At 29.4% G+C, this 27,945-nt stretch overlaps 1 protein-coding gene across 2 annotated transcripts in view; it reads right to left on the reverse strand.

The window, feature by feature from the left end:
* Positions 1-27,945, reverse strand: part of LOC119604549 — a 160,532-nt gene that overhangs the window by 120,224 nt on the left and 12,363 nt on the right. Inside the window, exon 2 of one of the 2 annotated variants that reach the window (XM_037957239.1) lies at positions 26,726-27,803. In XM_037957239.1, the coding sequence (XP_037813167.1) occupies positions 26,726-26,840 (115 nt within the window). In that variant the 5' untranslated portion in view covers positions 26,841-27,803. Of the gene's footprint in view, positions 1-26,725; positions 27,936-27,945 lie in introns of both variants that reach the window. The other variant, XM_037957249.1, reaches the window with a different exon arrangement.

Raw genomic sequence — 27,945 nt, forward strand, 5'->3', positions numbered from 1 at the left:
TATTCAGTTCTAGGTAGTATTTAGTAATTTACAAAAGCTTAGTAAATAAGTAGTAATATAACACCTCCAATTACCACCCGTCGAAAAATAATATTCAAAGATTACCTTAAGGAATTTGTCTATATACAGTTATAAAAAATTCCAAAGTATTTAATGCAAAATTAGAAAATGTGGTTGGGAGTTGACAAGGTATACATTTTTAACATCAAGTGTCATAGCAAACAACTCAAAATAACAAATTTTACTTTTAAGTTTGTTTATGTTTTTGTCTTCATCATAGAAAAAGTTCGAGAATAAAATAATTGCTTTTAAAAATGTTTTAGCTGAAAGTATTAATAAACAGTTTAAATTGCAGCCAGAAGCGAAAGTACTAGTAAAAATAACAACATAGTTGTATTACTTCACTGTTATTAATCTGAAATTTTAGTTGTTTTTATGTAAAGTTAATTTAAATTTTTATTTATAACTATATATCAAATTTCTATTTAGGAGGTAAAATTTAACAGTTTTTAAATATTTTAATAAGACCTGGCTAGGACCAGCCGTAAATAAAGATTTCATTCACCTTTCATAATATTAATTTAATCTATTAGTAAATATTGTTCCGAAAAATAAGCAGAAATTTGATAAAATTTTAAAATGTTCATAAAATTTTCTCAATAGGTTTTTAGCTTAGTTTTATTTTGAATAAAATCAGTCCACGCAAATTAAAATTAAATTAAAATCTATGGATGTCCAATATGAAAAAATATCTTCTGTCTGTCTGCATGTTCGCTAAAAACAGTATTCTGAAGGCTTCAGATATCATCTGGACCAAATTTTGTATCATTCTATGGGAAATACTTTCATGAATTTTGTAATTGGTAGCCAGCAACATCGATCCATAATCGTATGATGAAAAAGGATATGATTTTTACTATATTTTGGTATTTATTTCAAAATATTGTGCAAATAATTTTTTTTTTTCAAATTTCTATTTTCTTTTAATTAAAAAAAAATTATTCGTTGATGCTAAATAGGTATTTTATGTAAATATATTAAATTCCACCAAAAATACATAGAAATAAACATCCACTCGTACGTGTTATATAAATATGTAAGTAGAGGGCAATAGAACCTAATAGAAGATACCCAGGAAAAATATTTCATGGCCAATGTTTAGAATATGTGTGTGATATATAACAATAATGTTTGAAATGACCAAAGACCGATTTTAAGACCTACCCAGCAAAAATTTGATAATGGGTTGTACTTACATAACCACTTACTTTTCAATGACTACTACTTTTCGTCTGCATTACTTAGAAGTACTCCAGTAATAATTTTTTTAAATCTGATATAGAAGTACTTTAGTGCTGCAGTGAGTAAAACATTTGATTACCAACTTGAAGTCCCTAGATCGTATTCTCTCTGGATATTTTTATTATTAAAAAAAAAAAACAACTTACTCAACAACTTTTTTGTAAGCGAAAATGTAAATACCGCCTTAACTTCCTATTTGTAAGCGAGCTCGGAACTTCTTGCCTCCAATGGCAACACCGTGTTAAAATAATGACTTATAATGCTAATGAAGAAGTAGTGAAAAGTGGTTTTATTAACATTTTAACTCATTACTTTTCAATGTAAGTTTTTCCTGGGTAGTTAGATAAAGAATTTATCATTAATAAACATTTTAAATAAAATCAATTTTATTTATTGTTTCTCTATAAAGTTCGGCTCATAACTGATCTTGATATAGTTTTTTGTCCTAAAATCACTCATAAATACCGTATTAATGTTGTATTTTCATCAAATTCGATATAAATTAATCCATTTAACAAATTCTGTTAGGATTGTAGCATTATAGGACTTAGACCTCATAGTATGTCCTCGGTGTGTTTTTCCATTACATTTATTTTCAATACTGTTACACAACTAAGTATTTTTTTTAACGTGGAAGTTAACTTCGTAAAATTTTAAATGAAATATGTATTTTTTACTATACCTATGTACTTACATAAATATTTGTAGACAAATGTTTCTTTAACTATGTACAGATATCAACATATTCATTGCTTCTTTTATTCCAAAAGGAAATAGAAGTGAAATTTACATTTCGTTATTATAAAATGTTAAATTCGTCATCAATCATTTACATACTTTAATACAATATTTTTCATTCATACCAACAAAGTACATTAAGCATGAATAGAAAACTGAAGCGTACAAAAAAAAATGAATATAAAAATGTGGTAAAACTTCATAACTCAGTGAAATCGTGAGTGAAACTTGGGAATAATTGAGTAAAATGAAAAACACAAAGGATTAATAAGAAACAAAGTATAAAAAAAAGAAATTGTTAAAAAAGAAACATTTTGATTTCTCAATTCTATTATACGCTTCAGCTGTTTATGTCAGAAACAAAATTTTAAGAAAATAAAAAAGTCCTTAAAAAGTATTTTAATATACTTTAAAGCTTTTTTTGTTTTTATCAAATATTTAATATCGACCATTTCCTAGAAAATTATAATAAAATTTGATAAAAAAGGTTTCTTTTTCATGAATACATCATTTTTAGTAACAACAACACCACATAGTAAAACATAAACATGTATTCATATGTATCTACATTCTACGAGCAGGGTAGTAAATATGTAAGTGTTTTGTGTGAATTTAAAAACTTTGCACATATCTCGTTTGTCAAGTTAACAAACAAAGAACACATCCATTCAGTCAGTATATGTTAATCCTGCCCTTCATTATGGTGATTTAACTGAAACATCCATTCTATTCCTTTTGTTCAGATTTTTCTGAGTTTTAAATTTATTAAACTTATTGAAAAATTCTAATAAATATTTCATATTTCCAATTGTTTCTTTAGTATGATATTATAAAGTTATCATTAATGTATAGCGTATAGGTGAAATCCTACTACAGCTCCTTTTATAGAAAAATATTTTAAACAGCTTTTATAGTTTATTGACGAATCTTCATTTCAATGATAAAATTACGTTAATAAAATAATTTGCTTTCATTATTTTCTTTCATATAATAAAATGAAGATATTATTTTCTTATCTTCTTTGTATGATATCTTTCAAATGTTTTTGGGTTAGAATAATAAAATCCACCGGAGTTAGGATTAATGCGTAAAAATGTTTGAAATTACAAACCCAACAAAAAAAAAACTTCCAAAGAAGCGAAAAAGAAGTAGAATTGTCATAGGAAGAATGTCCTTTTTATTTGATTTCAAATACACTACTTCCGAAGTCATTCTCAAGAAGCAATTTGTATGGTCTTATTTTAAGTTATTTGGAAGTGAAATTGTAGTATTACACCTTGTAACAATTTTGACAAAAAGCTTTCACAAATAGAAAAGTTGACTTACAATTTCAAAGAAATATTTTTAATATTTATATGTGTTGTATGATGCTAATATTGGTATCAAATGAAAGCTGGGAATGTGTAGATATATCTATATTACTTATTTCACTTCGACAAAAATCGAAAAAGAAATTAAATTTAAAAAGGTCTCAATTTCGAAACAAAAATAGTTAATACTAATGGTGTTATAGAATACAACTTATATGACTTAAATAATACTTATTAACATAAATAAAGGAATTTAAGATGAAACCCGAAAATACAAGTTTTTCAAAACAAAATTCAGTACAAAACTGTGTTTATAAACCGAAAAACCGGTTTTTATTGCATATTCGGTTTTTCGCAAACCGGTTTTTTAAAACATTAGTTTTCGGTTAACCGGGTTATCCGGTTTTTAAGTCTCGGTTAACCGGTTTCAAAAAATGTAATTTTTAGTAAACCAATAAAAAATTAACTATTTAAACAAATTCCAACCGTTATATGAAGAAATTTGTTATTTATTAAGACGAATAAATAACTTTGATGATAAAATGCAGGATGCACTTACTTGTTTACTTCGTGAGTATAATAAAAATCGAGAAGTTTCTCAAACGTTCTCAAAATGGACTTCATTTATCGAAACATAAGGATTGTTGTCGCTGTCCGAGAATTTATGCTGCTGGGGTTTTCACAAACTGTAATGGCGCTTAGGTTGATTGACATTAAGTCAGAATGACACCTGTCAGTATTCCTAAGCGTCATTCACAGAAATTTGAATAACCACAGGCGTAGCGAGCGGAGGGAGGTCACAATTAAAGCAGGGACTCAATATCTATGTCGAGACAGTCATCGTCTACTTCCGCTCCCGATGAATCGTCGCGAGCCTGAACATATTTATACTTGATAGTCCTAGACATAATATTTTTTATTGATATAGATGCATTATATATTCAAAGGTCAATTTATCTCTCCTATGGCAACTTCCATATACCTAACGAATCAATAATATCTTCAGATCTGTATAAGTTTGTTTTTATATGATATATTAATGTACATATCTATACTAAAAGGTGCAAATATCTTGTTAAGTAATTCATAATACTTCGCAAAGTGACATTTTTCAACTAAATATTATATATTAAATATTATAAGATTTCCAAACATTTTGGTTAACCGGTTTAACCGGGTTTTTTATACTCGGTTAACAGACAAACCGGTTTTCTAGAAATGGTCAATTTTCGGCTTACCGAAAAACCGGGTTTTCCAAAAGTCGTTTTTTTATAAATACTAGTACAAAATTATAAATCTTCAGTTGTAAAAAATAAATATAATCGCTTTTTTGGAAGTGAATAAATATAACTTCCACAGATGCTAAAAAATCCACTTTAAAGTGCTATTATTAAGAATGGTTTTTTATTATACTTCCTGCAAATTCTTTAAATATTTTAATATTAGCAAGTGTGTTATACTAAAATTAATTCATTTGATAGTTAGTTTGTATGGAGGATGTATATTAGGGAAGTTGCGAATACCTGTTTAGCAAATTCAAATGCGAAAGCGAATATAAAATTTAATTTTTTTTCAAATGCGAATCCAAATATGTAGTATAATAGTAACATAGTAAATTTGATTAGAATAGTGTGCAAGTTAAAAATACGCAATTTATTTTGATAGAAAATCGAGTTGGAACAACATTTTTACTTCATAATATAAAACTGAAACAAAAATACAGGACTGGACATTTTAATTTCTATTCGCTAAAAGCATTGACTTAATTGTTTTAAATTTTAGAAGAAGTAGTGTTCGCTAAAACATGCGAAACATTTGGGCAATTTCATATTAAGTGACCCAAATTAAAAAATCGATTTTGACGAAATTTGCTTTAAGGAATAAGATTTTTTTTTCAATATTTTATATCGATTTTTAAAGTTGGGTCACGAAATGACTAATATGTATATTAGAGATGCTCAAAAAAAATAAATTTTGTTTGGATGGGTCTTATTTTTTCATTAGTGTCTAAAACTAACTGATATTAAATTCTAGCATATAGAAGATTTATACCTCGTTGGATATTTAATGATACTATGTGTAATTTTTTAGGTCATGAAAATGTAACCACATTTTTCGTGATAAAATAAAAAAGTCCCATGTCTCCCAGTTTTGCAAAAAGTCATGGACATTTTCATGGGCAAAGCATTTATGCCTTTCTCAGGATCATATCATGCAAACTCTCTGAGGCAAAGTTGTACCTCTTGTCATAAAGAACAAAAAGTGTAAACATTTCAAGTGAACATTTTTATATAGTGAAATTGCACTGCTTTTATTAACGACACCTGTACCTATACGTGTTAATGATTTATTTATATTACAAATATTAAGTATACGCCTAATGTAGAGATTGGATAGTTGGCTCTATCGGTCAAGAACAGAGTTACAGGGGTGTAATTCATCCTAATTACACACATGAAATTGGCCATATGTATTTTGCAAATAGTAACTTTTATGATATAAATTTGGCTGATATTAAACTTCACCTGGAATAAACATTAAATTAAAAAAAAACTCTATTGTTTTTACATACGCACCCTCCTTACTGTTATGATACTTTAATAATTTTAAGAAACTGATTTCGTTTTATATAAAAAATTTGTGTAATACATATTATGCACATACAAAATACATATGTATGTACATGTAGGAATTTGTCTATATAGCCACACACATGTAACGCATACGTAAAATATGATTAAATGCGACATGAATTTTTCAATTAAATATAAGAATTTCCGTAAAAAGTGAATAAAATATATATATTTTTATAACATCAAATACATGTAAATAAAACCAAACATTTAAAATATGAATGTACAATACTTACATACATACTATCCAGTAGATTTACAAGAAGTCGATATACCCTTTATATGGAATTTTTAAAAATTATTTAAACAGCCTGGTGTAATCTGTGACAAAGTCAACTGTTAAATATGGCGGTAAGTTGTAAACGCTATGTTAGAATTTTATTATAGATACTTCCTTAGAACATAACTTCCTTGAGCATAAATGCAGAAGTTAAATAATGATAAAAAGGAGATACTCTTGAAGTCATGACAATGTAATTCTTTTGGAAGTATGTATGTATGTATGCCCTAGTTAATAAATTAGGGACAACAATATTGACCTGCAGGGTACCGAGTCAATTAAGAATATGGATGCTTTTCAGTGTGTTGTAATGTACAATACTCACATGTATGAATGAGGAGTATAGAATTAAACTGATGCAACCCAGCATGATATAAACACATTTGATAAAAAAAACAACTAACGCCTAAATGAACATTGGAATTTAACCATACTTGTAGATTGAATAATAAAGAGTACGTGCGAAATAAATGGTGCACTCTTTTACGACCAATTTTCTTTTATATATGTATGATGAATCGATAAAAAGTCACGTCTGGCCTGCGCACAGACACATAATGCTTCATCGACTGATAACGGTCGGACATAGCTGGATCGTCTTAGAATTTCTAATGGATCCCAAATATACGTATGTAGGTCTTCGACCAATATTACAAACGGATCCATAGAATAATCAGTACTCCACTTACACTCATTACATGTCCAGCATATACTTTTTATTGATTGTTTTATATGTATGAACAATGTACAATCTGTTGAAAGAAGTCTGTTGTCTGATGAGCTTGTCGTACTATTTGTAACACATAGAAAAGCATATGGAGTAATCAGCAAAAAAATTGAATTTGATTATAAGGTCTCAAATGTGGAACTAACATTGTATTTAATAGAGATAATAACAGTTGGTGGAACATCGTTCAATATATTTCCAGTTTGATCATTTCGAGTTTTGATTTAATCTAGAAATTTATATTTCTAGCTATTTTACAATTTAAAAATCGCTTTGAAAAATCTTAAATTTTAGCATTTCAGTTAAACTTTTTTGAGATTTTTAAAAAACTAAAAAAATTAATAAATAAATAAATATTTTTTCTTTTAATAACAATCTAAAGCCCACTCTAGTGATATGTATGTCCATACCCATTAGAAAGTATAACTCCCATCTACATATGTATCTGCAACAAAATGTTAGATTGTATTGATTTAAAATAAAGTCTTGGCGATTATAAACTCCAAATATTTTATTAAGATAACAATGCCAAATGTAATAAAGTGTATATAAATTTCGGTACAGCCGAATATAAATACAAACTCTTTCTATTTTTCGAAATTGTTCAGCAGAAAATATTGAATGAATGTGGTTTGATGTCGTTAGACTATTGAGGATTTAGATTAAATTTTTTTCTTTTACATCCATAGATATTTTCCATTGCATATACATATGTAAGTTTTTTGTTGGTTATCAATGTAGGTATTTTGAAGAATGTATGTAGTATTTTATAATAAAAACACGTTCTATGTGTATTTGTCATAAAACGTTGCTGACAGCATCAATCACGATTACAACCGACATCTGGCTACAATCTCTCACACTTTTTCTTCTCTTGATTTCCTATTCCTTTGCTATTCATTCTGCTGGATGTGTTTCCTGTTTTTTATCTTTTTTTATTTGACATTCCTCAAGACGCAATTGATTTGCGGATTTTGATGTTTTGACATAAAAACAAAATATTTATTGTTATTTTTTACTGCAATAAACACTTGAAAAATACATAAAAAACAAATTATATAAATAAATTCACGTCTGTTTGTGTGTGTTTATTATGTACTATTCTTTCGATTTAAAGTCAGTAACTCCTTAAATGTCACTTGTCAAGATGTCTAATATTATAATGCCAACCCAACAACTGATGCTTCGCCACATTAAAAAAATTACCGTTTAACCTAGAAGGTATTTTTATAACAATGGTGTCAAATCCAGCATCTGTTTTGGGAATTTAAAAGTTCAATAAAAATAAATAAAAGTTGTACTTATAGTTGACAGATTGGAATTAGCAAACAGCTTAATTAAAAAACTTATTTAAAACATTTAACAAAATTCTAAAATCATTAAAATTGGAAGCATTTAATGTACTGTGAATTAGGGTGAAATGATTTTATAAATAAATTAATTTATTTTTATTTTTAGTAAATTAAAAAGTAATTTCAAAAAATTTGAAACAGAAAATTGAACAAGATTTCAATGAAATTCGGTACACAGATTCTTCCTATAAATACGAAATTTAAATTTCTCCAAAATTTCCAAATTCGTTACGGTTTAGATTTTATCGAATTTCGATGAAATTTATTTTTTTTCATTTAATGTTTTGTTTTTTATTTGTTATTCCAGCAAAATATAATTGATGTCATACTTTACAAACGACATATTAATCACATCTAAAAATACGATTACATATTTTTCGCTTTTATAAACCAAATATTTCCTTACAAATAAACACCCAGTTAAAAGTGAGGAAAGAGATGTAGAAAAATCACTACAAATAACATATTCGATGAACTTCAAATTCTGGTGAAAAACCAATGAAATTTACATAAGCGTGTCATTGAATGTGGTTATTTTTGACATCCAAATATTGGATTTTTTTGCTTCTAAAAATAACTTTAGATGTAGTTCAAAGTCATAAATAACAACATCCCTCCAATGACACGCTAATGTAAAATTAATTGGTTTTTTACCCGAATTTGAAGCACTTCGGGTTACTAGTTGTGATGAAAATACTACATCTCTTTCCACACTTTTTTTTGCTGGGATGATATACTTTAAATATACCAATCGGCTCAGAATCACTTTCTGAGTCGGCCTGTGTGTCAATGTAAACCTTGTACACACGTTGAAGGTGAAGATGAAATTTAGCACCCTTCTATTGACCCAAGGATGAAACCAATTGAAAATGGTTAAAATCGGTCCATTATTTCACCTAGACCCATACAACCGTGCCCCCCGATTCACATTAGTAAGTCAGATTGCAAATTAAATATGCAGATTAATGCTTCGAGTACATGGATGTTGTATGTAATGATGATGTATGTAACGTGACCAGATGGATTTTTAATAAAAGCGGGATCCGAGCAATTGAAATGCCAGATTTTGAAAATTTCCATTCATTAAGTCTTAAAGTTAATATCACAACAAATAAAAGTGTTATATTCGACAAAGACGAATCTAAATACATAAGCATATCGATATTAATATCGATATGGAAGACACAATTTTATATTAGGGATATTAGGGAAGACACAATTTTATATTAAGAGTTTTAGTTATTTTTATGTGCAAAAATTTTATTAGTGTTACAACACTAATAAAATGCTTTTCTTGTCACAAAAATGTTGAAAATTCCGTTGAAATATTCTTAGTAAATCTTTATGAATATTATTGAGAATGATATACTCAATTTTTAGCCCTGATACCAAGGCATACTATTTAGGATTGAATTTTGATTAATAAAGGTAAGACAAACATGAAACAAAAACCTGAAAATTTTGGGTAGATATCTTTCCTTTCGACTTTTTAAAATTTTTGTCGGCCTTACTCGGCAAAAAAGCACAGCTTTATAAGTTAAAAGTGACGTGTTTTTATTTAAAAATGTATGTCCATATTTACCCACATTTTGAAAAGTTATTAAAAACTACTATAATATCTCTTTTGAATCTCAATTTTCTACCAAAATTTCTAAATTTAAATATATTACAAATTGATTACAATAAAGTTAAGTATGATTGACCTGTTATGTAAAAAAAGCTGGATTTTTTAATAAAAAGCAGGATTGAAATCTTAGTCGGGATATCTGGTCACGTTAGATATATGGTAATCAAACTGAATGAAGTTAATCGTTCTTCAAATTAGTAAATAGAAGATGAATTGCGAATGAGAAACTGAATTATGAATACATGTATGTATTTGCCTTGTAAACCAGCACACAAGCATTACTTCGTCGGATTTAAAAAAAATTACAGTGCCCATTTTTCATATAATTAGTTTAGAGATAGCAATATTTCTTTTTGAAATATTGTTCAAAAAATTAAAATGTGCTTTTTACTCGTGTAATGTGTTTATTTACTAACCCTAGCTGTTAAACATTATTTTTTTAATATCATCAGTAGGTGAATAAAATTTAATTTTTCAATTGATAAATGTTTCACCATTACATTTTATATTAATCATGGCATCACAATAAAATTAAAGAATATTTCATGTTACAAATCCATAAATTTATTTCACTTCCAGATGTTTATTAGTACTTTTCTATTTATTTTTAATTAGCTTTTTTGTAATAAAAGCGGTTTGATTTATTTATTTTGACTACCTTATTTTGCACTGTTAACAATATATTGTATGTATACTTATGTACATACATATTTATAAGTACAAAAGTTTATCATACAGTTCAGCTTGATAACCCGTTGTTTAAAGAGTATTTATTTTAACATGAGAATGTCATAGGAGGATATCAACTGACCATTTACCGACTACGACCACACTTCAATTTTATTACAAATACACTATTGATGACGAATTCAGAAAATGTAAAAAGGATAGCAAAACACCGGAACACTTTTTTTATTTTAGGAAATTACATCCAGGAGACTGAGTTTTAAGGCATCACATGATAATTCCTCTTTAAAGTGATTCACTCACCAAAAGAATCCATATAAAGAGAGCACAAAAAGCGCGATGTATATCTATTAGGGTGATCGACTCGATTTTTCAACCGGTTTTAAAACCGTTTTTTTCTGCTTTACCAGTGTCGGTTTTTTCTTAATGTTGATTTTTCGAATATCGAATAACCCGGTTTTTTCACTTTTTAAAACCCGGTTTCGAATACTTTTATTTGCTTTGTATTCAAAGATTATTTAAATGAAATTTTTAAGTAAATAATAATACAGCCCGTCTAAATTTTAAAAATATTCGAGTCGAGGAACTAGCGTATATTTTTCTACAGCTCCTTTGGTTAAACTTCTTTGATTTTCCTAATTAATTAAAAAAATTTATTTGTAAAATTGATAACTGTTTGATAAAATTTTATCAATCTTAAGATTATATTCCAATTACAATAATTAATTTACGGCTGAAATTTTATGGAAGTGTTGGAATGCCTATGCAAATTTCCTAAACAGGGCTTTTAAAATAAGCTAGGATTACATAGTACCTTATGTTTAACAGAAGTGTCCCACTTTTTTCCTAATTTTTTTATATTAAAGAAATAATGTAAATCAGACGACTAGATCTAAAGTTATAATCTTTTAAACTGTTAAAAATCATTTCGGGCCATGTTTTATTAATCAAATTTAAACATAAACATTAAGTTTTTTAAATTAAAATATATTTTTTTTATTTATAATGAAAAACCGGTTAACCGGTTTTTTCTGTATTTGAAAAATATCAACCGGTTTTTTTTAAATGTCAACTATTCGAACTATTCGAACTATTCGAAAACCGGTTTTTGGAAAATGTCGAATAATCGATCACCCTAAAGCTGGAGGTCCACACCACGCGTTCTACGCTTCTTCGCATTTTACGCGGCTGTCAAAAAATTTGAATCATTGTTGTTGTGTGCTAGAAGTTACAAGCACAAAAGCGTAGGATGCCTTGACGCGTAGAATGCTTAAAGTAGATCTACTTTCTACTTTTGTAAGCGTCATAAGCGGCGTACGAATATGTCAGCTGATTTTGACAATTTATATTCTATTTTTAATGTGTATTTATCAATTTTAATAACTAAAACGAGTTAAATTGTGAAAATATAAACAAAAAACTTAAAAAAAACGCGAAGTTCTTTGTAAATAAAGCAAAAATTTGACGCTTAAGAAGCGTAGCATGTAACTTGATGCGTAGAATGCAAAGAATGTATGAAAAGCACGAAATGCTTTGCCGCGAAGACGCGTAGTGTGGACCTCCAGCTTAATATCTATTAAATATGATTGCAGCATTTTCCGTTTTAACCTAAATATTTACATACAAAATTTTGGGGAAATAATGCATAAAAGGAATACACTTACTCCATGTAAAACTGCAGGGTTACGTATTTATACATACATACGTATATAAATATGTATATATGAATGTATTTTCAGTGAATTTGTAGGTGAACATTTAATACTAAATGAATTATACGCATACGTGATTAAATACAAATCTTCTTTTAAAGCGATTAAATTAACTATAATTAAAATTCCATGCATTGTTTTAAGATGTGGCAGAGGTAGTTAATTTCCATACACTTGTTAGAATTGCCACAAAAAAATAGATTAATGATCATTAAATTTAATGGCAATTTCTTAGTGCTACGACTAACAGGAGCGAGTAAATAATTCACCCAAAAGATACACATACATACATCATCGAGATGTGAATGAGATAAAACTTAAGCAGATGCTAATTATCTGCAGTTTATTTACACTGTGTTTAACAATAATAAATGAACAAGACCAACCAACAAAAAACAAACAAACGAACCAAAAACGATCCAATGAATGGTTGGGTGAATAATTGGAATTTAGGTTAAACAGGAGCAGCACATGAATGTGCGTACAGGAGTATGTATTACATGGGTAAAAGATTATATCAGGTGCGTGGGAATACAGTGGTAAGACCAATGTTGTTATGCTTAACACATCCTTTGGGCCATTTATTAAATGTAAATAAATTAACGAATGAACTGAATATAAAATTGCTCGTTTAAGGTATTTTTTTAAATGTACAAAGATTTAAAAGTACTTATTTAATTACAATATTTATATGAAGAAGTACATTTATAAATTATTAAAAGATATATTTCAACATCATCTTAAAAACTTCACTTTTAAACTTTAAACATTTTGTTAAACGGATTTAAAACTATATTTTTTTTGTTTAGGGTGCCCCAAAATGGTGTTCATGCCAAAAATTAAAATTTAGTTCATTATATGGTGTCTTAGATCAAAATTTTTTCAGCTATATCTGTGGATAATACTATGTTTCCACTTGCTTGACATCTACTAGATTTGCTTTTTCAAGCTGTTTCCACTGAGCTTATTCGTTTTTGATATTCGAATTTTCGAAAAAATCACGTCATTTTATTTTGATACAACAACAGTAATGTCAATATACTTTGAATTTATGCATTAAAAATTCAAAATTACAGTTGTAAATGTATAAATTTTATTATTAAATGCCACTAATTTTAAAATTATTATTTGTTGTGTTTTTATTTCAAAATGAAAAGTCACTTTTTCGATGAAAACATTCAACTTGAATGGATAGACTATAGTTGTATTTGCTTATCCTAGACACAACGCAGAGTTGTATAAGCAAATCATGTTCGAAAAAATACATTATCGACATGTTTTAAATCAATTCTAGTAGATTAATAGCCCATTCAGACCAAACGAAATTAAGTAATTTGGGGATTTCGATCGAAATCTACTCGAAATTAATTTATTTCCCATACATTTTGTTAATTTGAAATCAAGTAATTTTGCTTAATTTCATTGAAATTAACTTGAAATCCCAATGAACCACCCTGTCTTAGTGTAAAAAGTACCTATTTTTACAACCATTCACAAAAGAAAAAAATAATAAACATTTCAAAACTATATAAAAAACAATAAAATTTAATTGAAATTTTAAAAAATATTATAAAAGTGGTAATTATAACATTTAAACATTACCAAAGTTAAATTTTAAGCAAAATTGCGTTTTTTGCTGACAAGCAAAATCCGTCCAAGTGTAAAAAACACCGGTCTGAACAGGTAAGATTTCATTTATAATTTCGAGCCCAAATTACTTAATTTCGACTCGGTCTGAATGGGCTATAAGTATATTTGGATTTGTCATTAATGTATGGCAAATCTACATGATTTCAATTAGTTTTGCCCAAATCCACTAAATTTGCTCAAAACGCCTCAGTGGAAACATATCATAGTGGAAACATAACATAGAAAGGTCCTTTCTTATGATATGAAAATTTTATATCTTTTCCCTTTGGAAGAAATATCAAATAATCATGAAAACTTCAAAAAGAACCTTTTTATTCTTTAACCCTTTGCAAACATTTTGAAATTGCTGCTTGTGTAGCTCCCAATTATATTCTTAGCTTCTGAGTTTGACAGCAATCCTCATGTAGTAATGCCTTCAATTCTTGGACTGATTTTTAAACGGGTCTTATTTTCTTCATAAGTATCAAAAATTGACTAGAAAATAGTGATCCACTCAGATAACGGAACTCATGCCGGAAAAAATATTTCGCAACGTGTATGTCTTTAAACTTTTATTCGTTAACAAGTAAAGCAAGATTTAACCAAATCTTTTATGTATGTTCTTACTCATATTTGGCCAAATGTATCCAATGTAAGCAAGATCTCGAAATGTGTGAAAAAGACTTTTTAAATTGAGGTATCACAATGGTTCTGAGTCTGCAACGACTTTAACTTTTTTCAAAATTTAAGAAGTGGATTCTTGATTTGACAAAAATTTACGCTGTTTAGAAATTTGCGTTATGCGATAAATAGCATCTACTACCGAGTTATCAGAATCTTTAATGTGACAGATATCTGTTGAAAAAATTTAATTGACGGTATTTCGTGGACTTGATTAGTGGAGAATTTGCTTGGCAGCTAACGTGAATGACTTGTGTTCTGTAAATATAGTGAATTTTTTTCCTTCCAACATGTGACGATAATACTTTACCACCGTGTATATTGCCAGAAGTTCCCTGTAGTACATACTATACTTTTTCTGCGTCTCATTAAATTTTCTTGAGAAAAATTATATACATATATATATATATATGTATATACATATATCAATTGTCAGCAATTTTGCCAAGATTATCTGAATGTATGTATGTACATATGTATGTATGTATGTATGTATGTATGTATGTATGTATGTATGTATGTATGTATGTATGTATGTATGTATGTATGTATGTATGTATGTATGTATGTATGTATGTATGTATGTATGTATGTATGTATGTATGTATGTATGTATGTATGTATGTATGTATGTATGTATGTATGTATGTATGTATGTATGTATGTATGTATGTATGTATGTATGTATGTATGTATGTATGTATGTATGTATGTATGTATGTATGTATGTATGTATGTATGTATGTATGTATGTATGTATGTATGTATGTATGTATGTATGTATGTATGTATGTATGTATGTATGTATGTATGTATGTATGTATGTATGTATGTATGTATGTATGTATGTATGTATGTATGTATGTATGTATGTATGTATGTATGTATGTATGTATGTATGTATGTATGTATGTATGTATGTATGTATGTATGTATGTATGTATGTGTATGTATGTATGTATGTATGTATGTATGTATGTATGTGTATGTATGTATGTATGTATGTATGTATGTATGTATGTAGATGTATGTATGTATGTATGTATGTATGTAGTATGTATGTATGTATGTAGGATGTATGTATGATGTATGTATGTATGTATGTATGTATGTATGTATGTATGTATGTATGATGATGTATGTAGTATGTATGTATGTATGTATGTAGGTATGTGTATGTATGTATGTATGTAGTATGTATGTATGTATGTATGTAGTATGTATGTGTATGTATGTATGTATGTATGTATGTAGTATGTATGTATGTATGTTGTATGTATGTATGTATGTATGTATGTATGTATGTATGTATGTATGTATGTATGTATATATGTATGTATGTATGTATGTATATATATGTATATATGATGTATGTATGTATATGTATGTATGTATGTAGTATGTATGTATGTATGTATATTTGCGGAAAAATAACGGGGCTAACAATAAGAGCATGGTACCTCCCATATGAATTCAGTTTTTACATCTGCGAAAATATAGAATCTAGAATCCTCAAATTGTGTACGAAAAACTTTGACATCCATGCAAACATTTGGTTAATAAATTGGCGAATTAACTTTAATTAGGGGGCATGGCACCTCCCATATGAATTAAATACAAAAATTGGTAAAGAAATCTCTTATTTTGCACAAGCAACATTGAAATCCATATGAATTTTTATGTAGTTATAGTTACAAGTTCAACATATAGCAAATCCGGAAAAAGAACTTTCATTTATTTTATTTTGATTAAAAACTTTTGACCGATTAAACTTTATTATTCGCAGATTTTTTTCTTTTTAGACGGTTGATGGTCGAACAATTTCATAGATCGAGGACAGTTCTAATGTTAAATTAACCAATAATTAATTATATTCATCTCTTGTTTAAACTTCCTAAAAGTAATTTATATATAAATTACTTTTATATGTTATAATTATAAGTTTCAATTTTAAAATAATTACAATACATAAAAATATATATAATTTCGCTTAAATTTTAGATTAATTTCTTTAATTTTTAAATTAAATTTTGAACTCAAAAATTATAAAAGAAAACAATAATTTTTTTTAATATATTTATTTGTATTGGAGAATTCAAATTTAAATTCGAACTTAAGGTCCGTTTTGTTGTTAGGGAAAAAACAAGTTAGAGTGCTATATTCGGCTGAGCCGAATCTTCAATACCCTCCACCAGCTGCTTTTATATTAATACTTTTCTAATTGATCAAATATTTGTAGAAAAAAGTTTTCTCATATCTTAAATAGAAAAATCGGTAGATTCAAACAGCTCAAATCTATTACAATTCCAAGATTTATTGAACATTACCAACGCTTGGCGATTTTTATTAATTTGCATGTATGCATGTGTGTGAAAGATTTAAGGATTATCAAAATACATATATATAATTTTGTTCTACACAAATTGATAATGCAACTAGTTAAATACGGTTTTAGGGGCAGGACCTAGTATGGGAGATATGACCAATTATAGACCGATCGTAAAAAATTCTTTAAGCAAAACTTCTGGAAATGAAAGCTATATTTCAGTAAAATTTTGTATCTATATCGTAATTTAGTAATAAGTAATGTGTGTTATGAACCGATCGTGCAAAAATCTTGAAATAGAATTTTTATATCAATAGCTTTATTTGGTAATGAGTAATGTGCATTCAAGAGATTTTCGAAAGAGGACCTTGTGTATATAAAAACAAAATTTCAAAATTCTGTATCTATATCATTATTTGGTAATTAATATTGTACATTTAAGTAATTTTCTGGAGGGGGCCTAGTATGAGAGCTATGACCAAGTATGGACCGATCGTAAAACAATTTTATAGTGTAATTTATGTATATAAGAGCAATATTTGTGCTAAATGTATGGATATCAATATTTTGTAATGAGTTATGTGCGTTTATGTGATTTTCGGGAGGGAACCTTGCATGGGAGCTATGACCAAGGATGGACCGATAGGAAAAAAATTCCACAGTAATATTTCTGTGCATTTGAGCAATACTTGTACCAAATTTTATATGGATATCTTAATTTAGTAATAGTTATGCGCGTTTAAGTGATTTTCTGGAAGGGACCTTGTATGGGAGCTATGACCAATTATGAACCCCTCGGAAAAAAATGTCACAGTAATATATCTGTATATGTGAGCAATACCTGTACCAAATTTTATGTGGATATCTTAATTTAGTAATGAGTTATGTACGTTTAAGTGATTTTCGGGAGGGGACCTTGAGTGGGAGCTATGACCAGTTATAAACCGATCGGAAAAAAAATTCATGTAATATTTTTGTGCATATGAGCAATACCTGTACCAAATTTTATATAGATATCTTAATTTGTTAATGAGTTATGTGCGTTTAAGTGATTTTCGGGAGGGGACCGTGTATGGGACCGATCAGAAAAAAAATTTCTCAGTAATATTTCTGTATGTGAGAGTAATACATGTACCAAATTTTATATGGATATCTTAATTTTGTAATGAGTTATGCGCGTTTAAGTGATTTTAGGGATAGGACCTTGTATGGGAGCTATGACCAATAATGGACCGATCGGAAAAAAAATTCACAATAATATTTCTGTGCACATGAGTAATACTTGTACCAAATTGTATATGGATGTATTATGTTAGTAATGAGTTATGCGCGTTTAAGTGATTTTCGGGAGGGGACCTTGTATGGGAGCTATGACCAATTATGGACCGATGGAAAAAAAATGTCAAAGTAATACTTCTGTATGTGAGGGCAATACTTGTACCAAATTTTATATAGATAACTTGATTTAGAAATGAATTATGTGCGTTTAAGTTATTTTCGGGAGGGGACCTTGTATGGGAGCTATGTCCAATTATGGACCGATCCAGAAAATTTTTCTCTGAATGATTTCTATTGACATAAGATTTTAATTTGTAAAATTTTGTAAAGATTTCGACATTGTGACGGAAGTTATTAATAAAAAACCCATTTTCCGGGAATATGTACTTTTGTATGGGAGGTATATGAAATTGTGTTGGGTCTCAGATGAATATTTCTTGGTGTTACACACGGAATGACAAAGTTATATATACCCTCTATCACCACTGATGGTGGTGGAGGGTATAAAAACCCATTTTCCGGGAATATGTACTTTTGTATGGGAGGTATATGAAATTGTGGACCGATTCAGGCAATTTTCAGCGGGAATCAAGCTCTTGTATAGAAACGAAAGTATGCTGATTTTCATGGAATTATCATTCACAGTTTTCGAGAAAATTACATCAGAATGTGTAAAAAATGCTTATTTTTTTCGAGGTTGTTTCAAATTTTGATTCATAACTTTTCCCGGAGTGAACCGATTTTGCTCATTTTCAATACCAAACTGCCTAGGACAATAATAAATATTTTGGGTGATTTTCGTTAATTTTTGTTGCTTCGTGTTAACGTGAGAATGTTTTATACAGACAGACAGACAGACGGACGGACGGACGGACGGACGGACAGACGGACATAGCTAAATCGACTCAGAATTTCATAAGGTCCAAGAATATATATACTTTGTTGGGTCTCAGATGAATATTTCTTGGTGTTACACACGGAATGACAAAGTTATATATACCCTCTATCACCACTGATGGTGGTGGAGGGTATAATAAACTTGTTTAATTATAATATACTTTACAATAAATTAAATCTGTGCTTCTTGGAGTTAACCTTCACATTTATCTAAAGTACTCATAATCCGATTTATAATTTACAACAATTCAAACTAATTAGATACTACCCTAATGTATGTAAATATGTAAGTATGTCTATAGGATATAACAAATCCAATTTAACAATTACGATTTTTGCTTAATACAGCTCCAGTCTCATTCTTTTCACAGCAAATAATTGTATACGCTACTGTATCTTTGTTGTCGAAATCTTATGGTTATTTGTTTTTAGAAAAATAACAAGAAAATAAAAAACAAGTTAGAGTGCTATATTCGGCTGAGCCGAATCTTCAATACCCTCCACCAGCTGCTTTTATATTAATACTTTTCTAATTGATCAAATATTTGTAGAAAAAAGTTTTCTCATATCTTAAATAGAAAAATCCGTAGATTCAAACAGCTCAAATCTATTACAATTCCAAGATTTATTGAACATTACCAACGCTTGGCGATTTTTATTAATTTGCATGTATGCATGTGTGTGAAAGATTTAAGGATTATCAAAATACATATATATAATTTTGTTCTACAAAAATTGATAATGCAACTAGTTAAATACGGTTTTAGGGGCAGGACCTAGTATGGGAGATATGACCAATTATAGACCGATCGTAAAAAATTCTTTAAGCAAAACTTCTGGAAATGAAAGCTATATTTCAGTAAAATTTTGTATCTATATCGTAATTTAGTAATAAGTAATGTGTGTTATGAACCGATCGTGCAAAAATCTTGAAATAGAATTTTTATATCAATAGCTTTATTTGGTAATGAGTAATGTGCATTTAAGAGATTTTCGAAAGAGGACCTTGTGTATATAAAAACAAAATTTCAAAATTCTGTATCTATATCATTATTTGGTAATTAATATTGTACATTTAAGTAATTTTCTGGAGGGGGCCTAGTATGAGAGCTATGACCAAGTATGGACCGATCGTAAAACAATTTTATAGTGTAATTTATGTATATAAGAGCAATATTTGTGCTAAATGTATGGATATCAATATTTTGTAATGAGTTATGTGCGTTTATGTGATTTTCGGGAGGGAACCTTGCATGGGAGCTATGACCAAGGATGGACCGATAGGAAAAAAATTCCACAGTAATATTTCTGTGCATTTGAGCAATACTTGTACCAAATTTTATATGGATATCTTAATTTAGTAATAGTTATGCGCGTTTAAGTGATTTTCTGGAAGGGACCTTGTATGGGAGCTATGACCAATTATGAACCCCTCGGAAAAAAATGTCACAGTAATATATCTGTATATGTGAGCAATACCTGTACCAAATTTTATGTGGATATCTTAATTTAGTAATGAGTTATGTACGTTTAAGTGATTTTCGGGAGGGGACCTTGAGTGGGAGCTATGACCAGTTATAAACCGATCGGAAAAAAAATTCATGTAATATTTTTGTGCATATGAGCAATACCTGTACCAAATTTTATATAGATATCTTAATTTGTTAATGAGTTATGTGCGTTTAAGTGATTTTCGGGAGGGGACCGTGTATGGGACCGATCAGAAAAAAAATTTCTCAGTAATATTTCTGTATGTGAGAGTAATACATGTACCAAATTTTATATGGATATCTTAATTTTGTAATGAGTTATGCGCGTTTAAGTGATTTTAGGGATAGGACCTTGTATGGGAGCTATGACCAATAATGGACCGATCGGAAAAAAAATTCACAATAATATTTCTGTGCACATGAGTAATACTTGTACCAAATTGTATATGGATGTATTATGTTAGTAATGAGTTATGCGCGTTTAAGTGATTTTCGGGAGGGGACCTTGTATGGGAGCTATGACCAATTATGGACCGATGGAAAAAAAATGTCAAAGTAATACTTCTGTATGTGAGGGCAATACTTGTACCAAATTTTATATAGATAACTTGATTTAGAAATGAATTATGTGCGTTTAAGTTATTTTCGGGAGGGGACCTTGTATGGGAGCTATGTCCAATTATGGACCGATCCAGAAAATTTTTCTCTGAATGATTTCTATTGACATAAGATTTTAATTTGTAAAATTTTGTAAAGATTTCGACATTGTGACGGAAGTTATTAATAAAAAACCCATTTTCCGGGAATATGTACTTTTGTATGGGAGGTATATGAAATTGTGGACCGATTCAGGCAATTTTCAGCGGGAATCAAGCTCTTGTATAGAAACGAATGTATGCTGATTTTCATGGAATTATCATTCACAGTTTTCGAGAAAATTACATCAGAATGTGTAAAAAATGCTTATTTTTTTCGAGGTTGTTTCAAATTTTGATTCATAACTTTTCCCGGAGTGAACCGATTTTGCTCATTTTCAATACCAAACTGCCTAGGACAATAATAAATATTTTGGGTGATTTTCGTTAATTTTTGTTGCTTCGTGTTAACGTGAGAATGTTTTATACAGACAGACAGAGGGACGGACGGACGGACGGACAGACGGACATAGCTAAATCGACTCAGAATTTCATAAGGTCCAAGAATATATATACTTTGTTGGGTCTCAGATGAATATTTCTTGGTGTTACACACGGAATGACAAAGTTATATATACCCTCTATCACCACTGATGGTGGTGGAGGGTATAAAAACCCATTTTCCGGGAATATGTACTTTTGTATGGGAGGTATATGAAATTGTGGACCGATTCAGGCAATTTTCAGCGGGAATCAAGCTCTTGTATAGAAACGAATGTATGCTGATTTTCATGGAATTATCATTCACAGTTTTCGAGAAAATTACATCAGAATGTGTAAAAAATGCTTATTTTTTTCGAGGTTGTTTCAAATTTTGATTCATAACTTTTCCCGGAGTGAACCGATTTTGCTCATTTTCAATACCAAACTGCCTAGGACAATAATAAATATTTTGGGTGATTTTCGTTAATTTTTGTTGCTTCGTGTTAACGTGAGAATGTTTTATACAGACAGACAGACAGACAGACAGACAGACGGACGGACGGACGGACGGACGGACAGACGGACATAGCTAAATCGACTCAGAATTTCATAAGGTCCAAGAATATATATACTTTGTTGGGTCTCAGATGAATATTTCTTGGTGTTACACACGGAATGACAAAGTTATATATACCCTCTATCACCACTGATGGTGGTGGAGGGTATAATAATGGAATTTAAGTATTAAACAAAGCCATTAAATTGCTACACACAAACACACTTCCAAGGTTATGTAGAAAATTAACAGGATTTTGAACCAAAAACGAAATATTTTATATTTCACTTTAGTTTTAAACGCAATAATAGAACTAAATATGTTTTTTGGTGTTGAAACCAATGATTTGGCACTTTAAGTTGACTCTATTTTTAAAAGTCATTTAAAAGTACTCTTCGACAAAAACTAAACTACTTAATTGTTATAACCAAAAATTTGTACAATTGAGAGCAATTTTCGATATTATGCGAATATAGATATATAAATTAACCTTAAACATTTTGTTTTTCTTAATACTTTCAACTAAGATAGAACTATTTTGCAATTCACAACTGTACTGAGAAATGAAAGCAATGAATGACTTTGTTATTTTTATTAAATATAACAATAACAAAAAATAACAAAAACATAGAAATAATATTTGGTAATTTTGAACAAACATACAATAATATTGGCAATATGTATTGGGTATTGACAGGACTATTAAATAAATTAAAAGTAAATAGACAATCATATACATTTACGATTATCAACCATACTTCCGACCATTTTCGATAACTAAATAAGCAATGAACTGAACTCAATAGAAGGAAACCAAAAAACAATTTTGTTCTTTAAATACTATATATTCCATAGATAGACACAATGACAATGAAACTAAATAAAGTAATATGTTTCAGAGGAAAGTCCCCCAAGCGAGAAATATAAATAATATTTTATATTGTTTTAGATGTATATTAGTTTTTTCTGATTTATTTTCACACTGTAAGATAGTGTGGCAAGTTGAAACGTTTTACATCGCCAATAATGGAGAAAACAACACTAGAAATATAAAGACAAATCAAGAGTGTCAAATGGTTGATTTTTTCCAGATGTATGTATAAACTGTAATGATATCGACAATGATGCCATGTAGTAGGATCCAGAATTTGGAATATTAGATTTTGACATCAGGCCATTTATATTGCTCAATTGCTACTAAATGATCATAATACAAAAAAATGTTTTTAATTCAATATCTGTCTTAAAGTAAAGTGCTTTTAAATTGTCATAAGAGCATACCGCAAACGTATGCTAATTTAAAATCTCTTTAATGTAAAATATATACATATTCACTTATAATACTTCGTATTTTTGGCAGAGTAGCAAATATGGCATTTATTTCTTAATACCATAACCAGATAGATATGTTTTGTTATAAAATTTTAATTTCTGAATAGTTCAGAATAGCTTACAATAAAAAATATTTTAGCTCAATCTATAAATTCAATGTCATATTGTCTCGATTCATTAGACATCATCCCATTTATTTTAAACATCTTTACAACCATTCAAACAAATATTTTACACAAACATGGAAGTACAAATAAATGCTTGTGTAACTACATATGAACGTACACACATGTAAACATAAATGCGTAAATGTATACAATTTGCTGTAGAACTAAAGGATATCTTAGACAAGTAATAGCCTTCAATACAATTGAACATTAGGACGGCCCACTTTTCACTTAAAAGCTCAAGTTTATGTTTATATATTTATGTTAATGCACACATGTCACTTAGAAAAAACCATACGGTCTTTGTTCAATTGCCAAAAAAAGGGCATGGTAAAAAGAATTAGCAGTTTCCAAGAGCCTTTTTGTCTTTTTAAACGGCTATTTAAATTGGCTTGAACCATAATCTAATAATTGCAAGCAAATACAATCCCCCGTTTTTCGTATGAAACGAACTATTTTATAACATATGTAATTCTTCGTCACTCTACCAAAAAAAGTGAATCCTTCGATAGCAAACTATATACACTGTCGGTATGCATTGACGTCGAAGGTGCTTTCAATAACGTGCACACTGATACTCTTATCCCTAGACCAGTTTTATTTTGACCGGGTGCTCCGTAACTGGATCAACTACATGCTAAGGAACAGATGGATAAGCTGCGAAATGTACGATATTACTATTAGGAAAAAAGTATTTCGCGGTATACCACAGGGTGGCATTTTTTCACCTTTACTCTGGGTTACCACGATTAATAGCCTCCTAAGGACCCTAACCGAGAAAGGACTTAGACCTGTCTGCTATGCAGGATCCAAATTACTTGTGTAGAAGAACTGAGAAGGCTCTGAATACGGCCATGAGCTGGGCTCAGCCAAGAGGTCTGAATGTTAACCCAGCGAAGACAGAAATCTGTTTTTTCACGGTTTTCTACGTATACTGAACCTTGCTTCCTGGGCAAGAAGATACCGGTGACAGGCAAAGTTAACTACTTATGTGTAATTCTCGACCGGAAATTAAAATGGAGACATCACATAGAGGATAGGATCAACAAGGCACATCGGTGCTGGGCGATATGTAGGAGAACTATAGGCATGAAATGGGGTCTTAGTCCTACTATGACAAATTGGCTTTATAAAAGTGTAATTAGACCAATTCTAGCTTATGCTTCAATAATCTGGTGGACTGCTTTGGACAAAACGTGTAATATCAAACTACTACAGGAAGTTCAGCGTACATGCTGCTTGGGTATAAGTGGTGCTATGTGTACTACTTCAACCAAAGGTTGAACGTTGCTAGATATTCCACCCATTGAAACATATTTAAGATATGAGGCGGCGCTTACAGCCGAACGTCTCTTTACTTTAGACGAACTGGCCAAAAGCGGTTATAGGACACGTCATCAATGTATACTGGACACATTGGAAGGTTATACACAATCATCGGACGTGTCTGATCGCATACCAGACACAGAAACTTTGAAACGCCACAGCGCTTAATATATTTACCGACAGCCAGAAGGCAATTAGGGCGATATCAGGCGATAGAATTAAATCTAAGACCGTATTGGATTGTAAGAAAGCTTTAACTTAATAATCTCCCAGAGGTAAGGTTTATATCATATGGGTACCAGGACACTCGAGAGTAGTCGGCAACGAAAGGGCGAATGAAATAGCTTTAAAGGGAAGGGAGCTCGAGGTAGTTAACCTGACGAACGCAAAATAATTCGACGCAACAAAAGCTGAACTAAAAATATGGGTGAGAGAATCCCAAAAGGCGGACCGATCCTCATAAAATGTAATGAAACGGTCGGTAGAACCGCAAAGATCCTATAGGGTGACCCTGATGAGAACAAGACGAGAAATCTCCTCAAAATGAGCAAGTCTGAAGTTTGTATGTTGGTACGTATTCTGAGTCGACACACAGGATTACCAGCACATCTCGTAATCCTGTGTGATGTGACTAATGTAGAGCATGTGGAGAGGACAGTGAAACTCTGGAGCACTTTCTTTGCCACTGTCAAGCATTCGTCGAAGTTAGATCCAAGTATCTTGGAAGTAATGTTATTCCGGAAATAACATTCCTGACTAATACTGATTGGAAAATTCTTATGAATTACGTGCAGGAAACTGAGTTTCTGAACATTGAAAAATATTATATATACTCAGTGAACAAACAATTTTTTTTCACTTTTTAACCTAAATACTACAAATTTGCAAGTTCAAATATTTGATTATATATTAGTTTAGAAGATATAAAGGGTAAGATTGATTATATATTAGTTTAGAATACATAAAGGGTAATGTACGTCTTCACCTATCTGCTCTTTTCCGGAGTTTATGAAGATATAGTTTAATTTTAACTTTCGTTATTTTATTATGTAAAATATTTTTTTTATCACTAAATATTCGAAAAAGGATCTAAATACATTGGAGGATCTAAATACATACACAAGTATATAGTCAAAAACATATTAAATGTCAAAATTTTATAAACTAACTTTAGCTGTGTGATGATGAACCAGTCACTCAATAACACTTCCCTTTTTATATGAGGATTCAAAAACATTTTTTTTTTTTTTTTGAAAAAAATCGTATATGATTTACTAGATTTTGTGATTCCTTGAAATGAATAAGGGAATAATCGAAAAAAAAATGTTTGAAAGAGTAATTTTAATCCTTTTATCAACGCCTAGAGGTGGGACATGTAATTTAGTTAGAAACTTCGGTAAATGTTTTTGGGATCAGCCTAAGTTGAAGTATAAGTTTTTTTCAGTATTTGTGTGTGCGTACGTAAGTCTATTTAAATTATTTTTTTATTTCTGCGGCTGAATGTAAACTTTTGTAAGTGTATTTCTTTTTTAAGCTTTTGCTTGTTTACTTACTTACCCAATTTCTCGCCACAGAAAACATGAACCCAGAATTGAGCGAAAATCAAAACCAGCAAACATCCATATTCTACCGACAATTGCCTCAACATAGGAGGAGGCTGAAGAAAAAACATTGTGAACAGAAAAGGAATTTACGGGTGAAGGAACTCCGTTGTGTATCGTTGTTTAAAGTATAAAAGGATTTAGCTTGTTACGTTTTAGTTATTTTTTTTCTTCACTTTTTTCTCCTTCTTATGTTTTACCCGATTTTGTTTTATATTTAAGGATTTCGAGGCAACACGAGAAAGAATTATTTTGATGAAAAATAAGTATTTAGATGTTTTTCACAACACTGACTTTGACTTTGAATGGCAATATATAGAAGATGTTTAACGAATTCTTTGAATTTTTTTGTTTAGTTTTTCTCCTTTTTATTATTGTATTCACTTTTTTAGGATTTGTTTTATTTTTGAAATTTTTTTTAAATATTTATTTGATTCCATCCGATAATTTTGTTTCGGTTTTATTGTTCTATTTGAAATAGTATATAAAAAGTTTCATTACTGTCACAAATCACAATTCAAGTAGACTGCTGTACATTTGATGAGGTCGTTTTTTGTAGTTTATACTGCTGCCTGGATTGTTTTTTCGGCTGTTGTCTCTTTCTTGTTGTTGTATTTATATCCTTGAAATTGTTTTCTTTTTTTAAAGGCATTTTGCGTTGTTTTTATTTTTGTTTTAATTTAATTTCATCTTCATTTATGTCGTTTATTTGTTTTTTTTTTCGTTTCTCTTTTTTTTTTTTTTGTTTAAAAATTATTTATTATGTTGCCTTAACACTTTTTAAAGATTCTTGTGTAATTTCATCCTTTTTGTTTGGTAACATTTTTCAAATACCTTTTAATTAAAATTAAAAACACAAAAAATAATCTTCGCTTGAAATATCACACCATCAATTTAAACGAGTAATAAATATCAAGTTATTTTTTATTTTTTCATGGAGTTTTATAATGTTTTAATTAACTTTATTTTTGTTTATTTATATACTATTTTGTTTTTATTTTTCTTTTCCACGGTCGGCAAGCTCATCAGTTTCCCTGAAAAAGGGTTAAATTAAATTGTAAAACTTGGTTAATTTTTAAACACTCATTTAATTGTTACTAATTGCGTTTTTTTTAATTTAGTAAAAGAAATATTGGTCAATATCATAGGTGTGCACTTTTCAGTACCTGTAAAATT

The sequence above is a fragment of the Lucilia sericata genome, unplaced genomic scaffold (genome assembly GCF_015586225.1).
Source record: "Lucilia sericata isolate MDLA Ls3-8-SP2 unplaced genomic scaffold, ASM1558622v1 Contig000013F_arrow, whole genome shotgun sequence".
Classification (NCBI taxonomy): Eukaryota; Metazoa; Arthropoda; class Insecta; order Diptera; family Calliphoridae; genus Lucilia; species Lucilia sericata.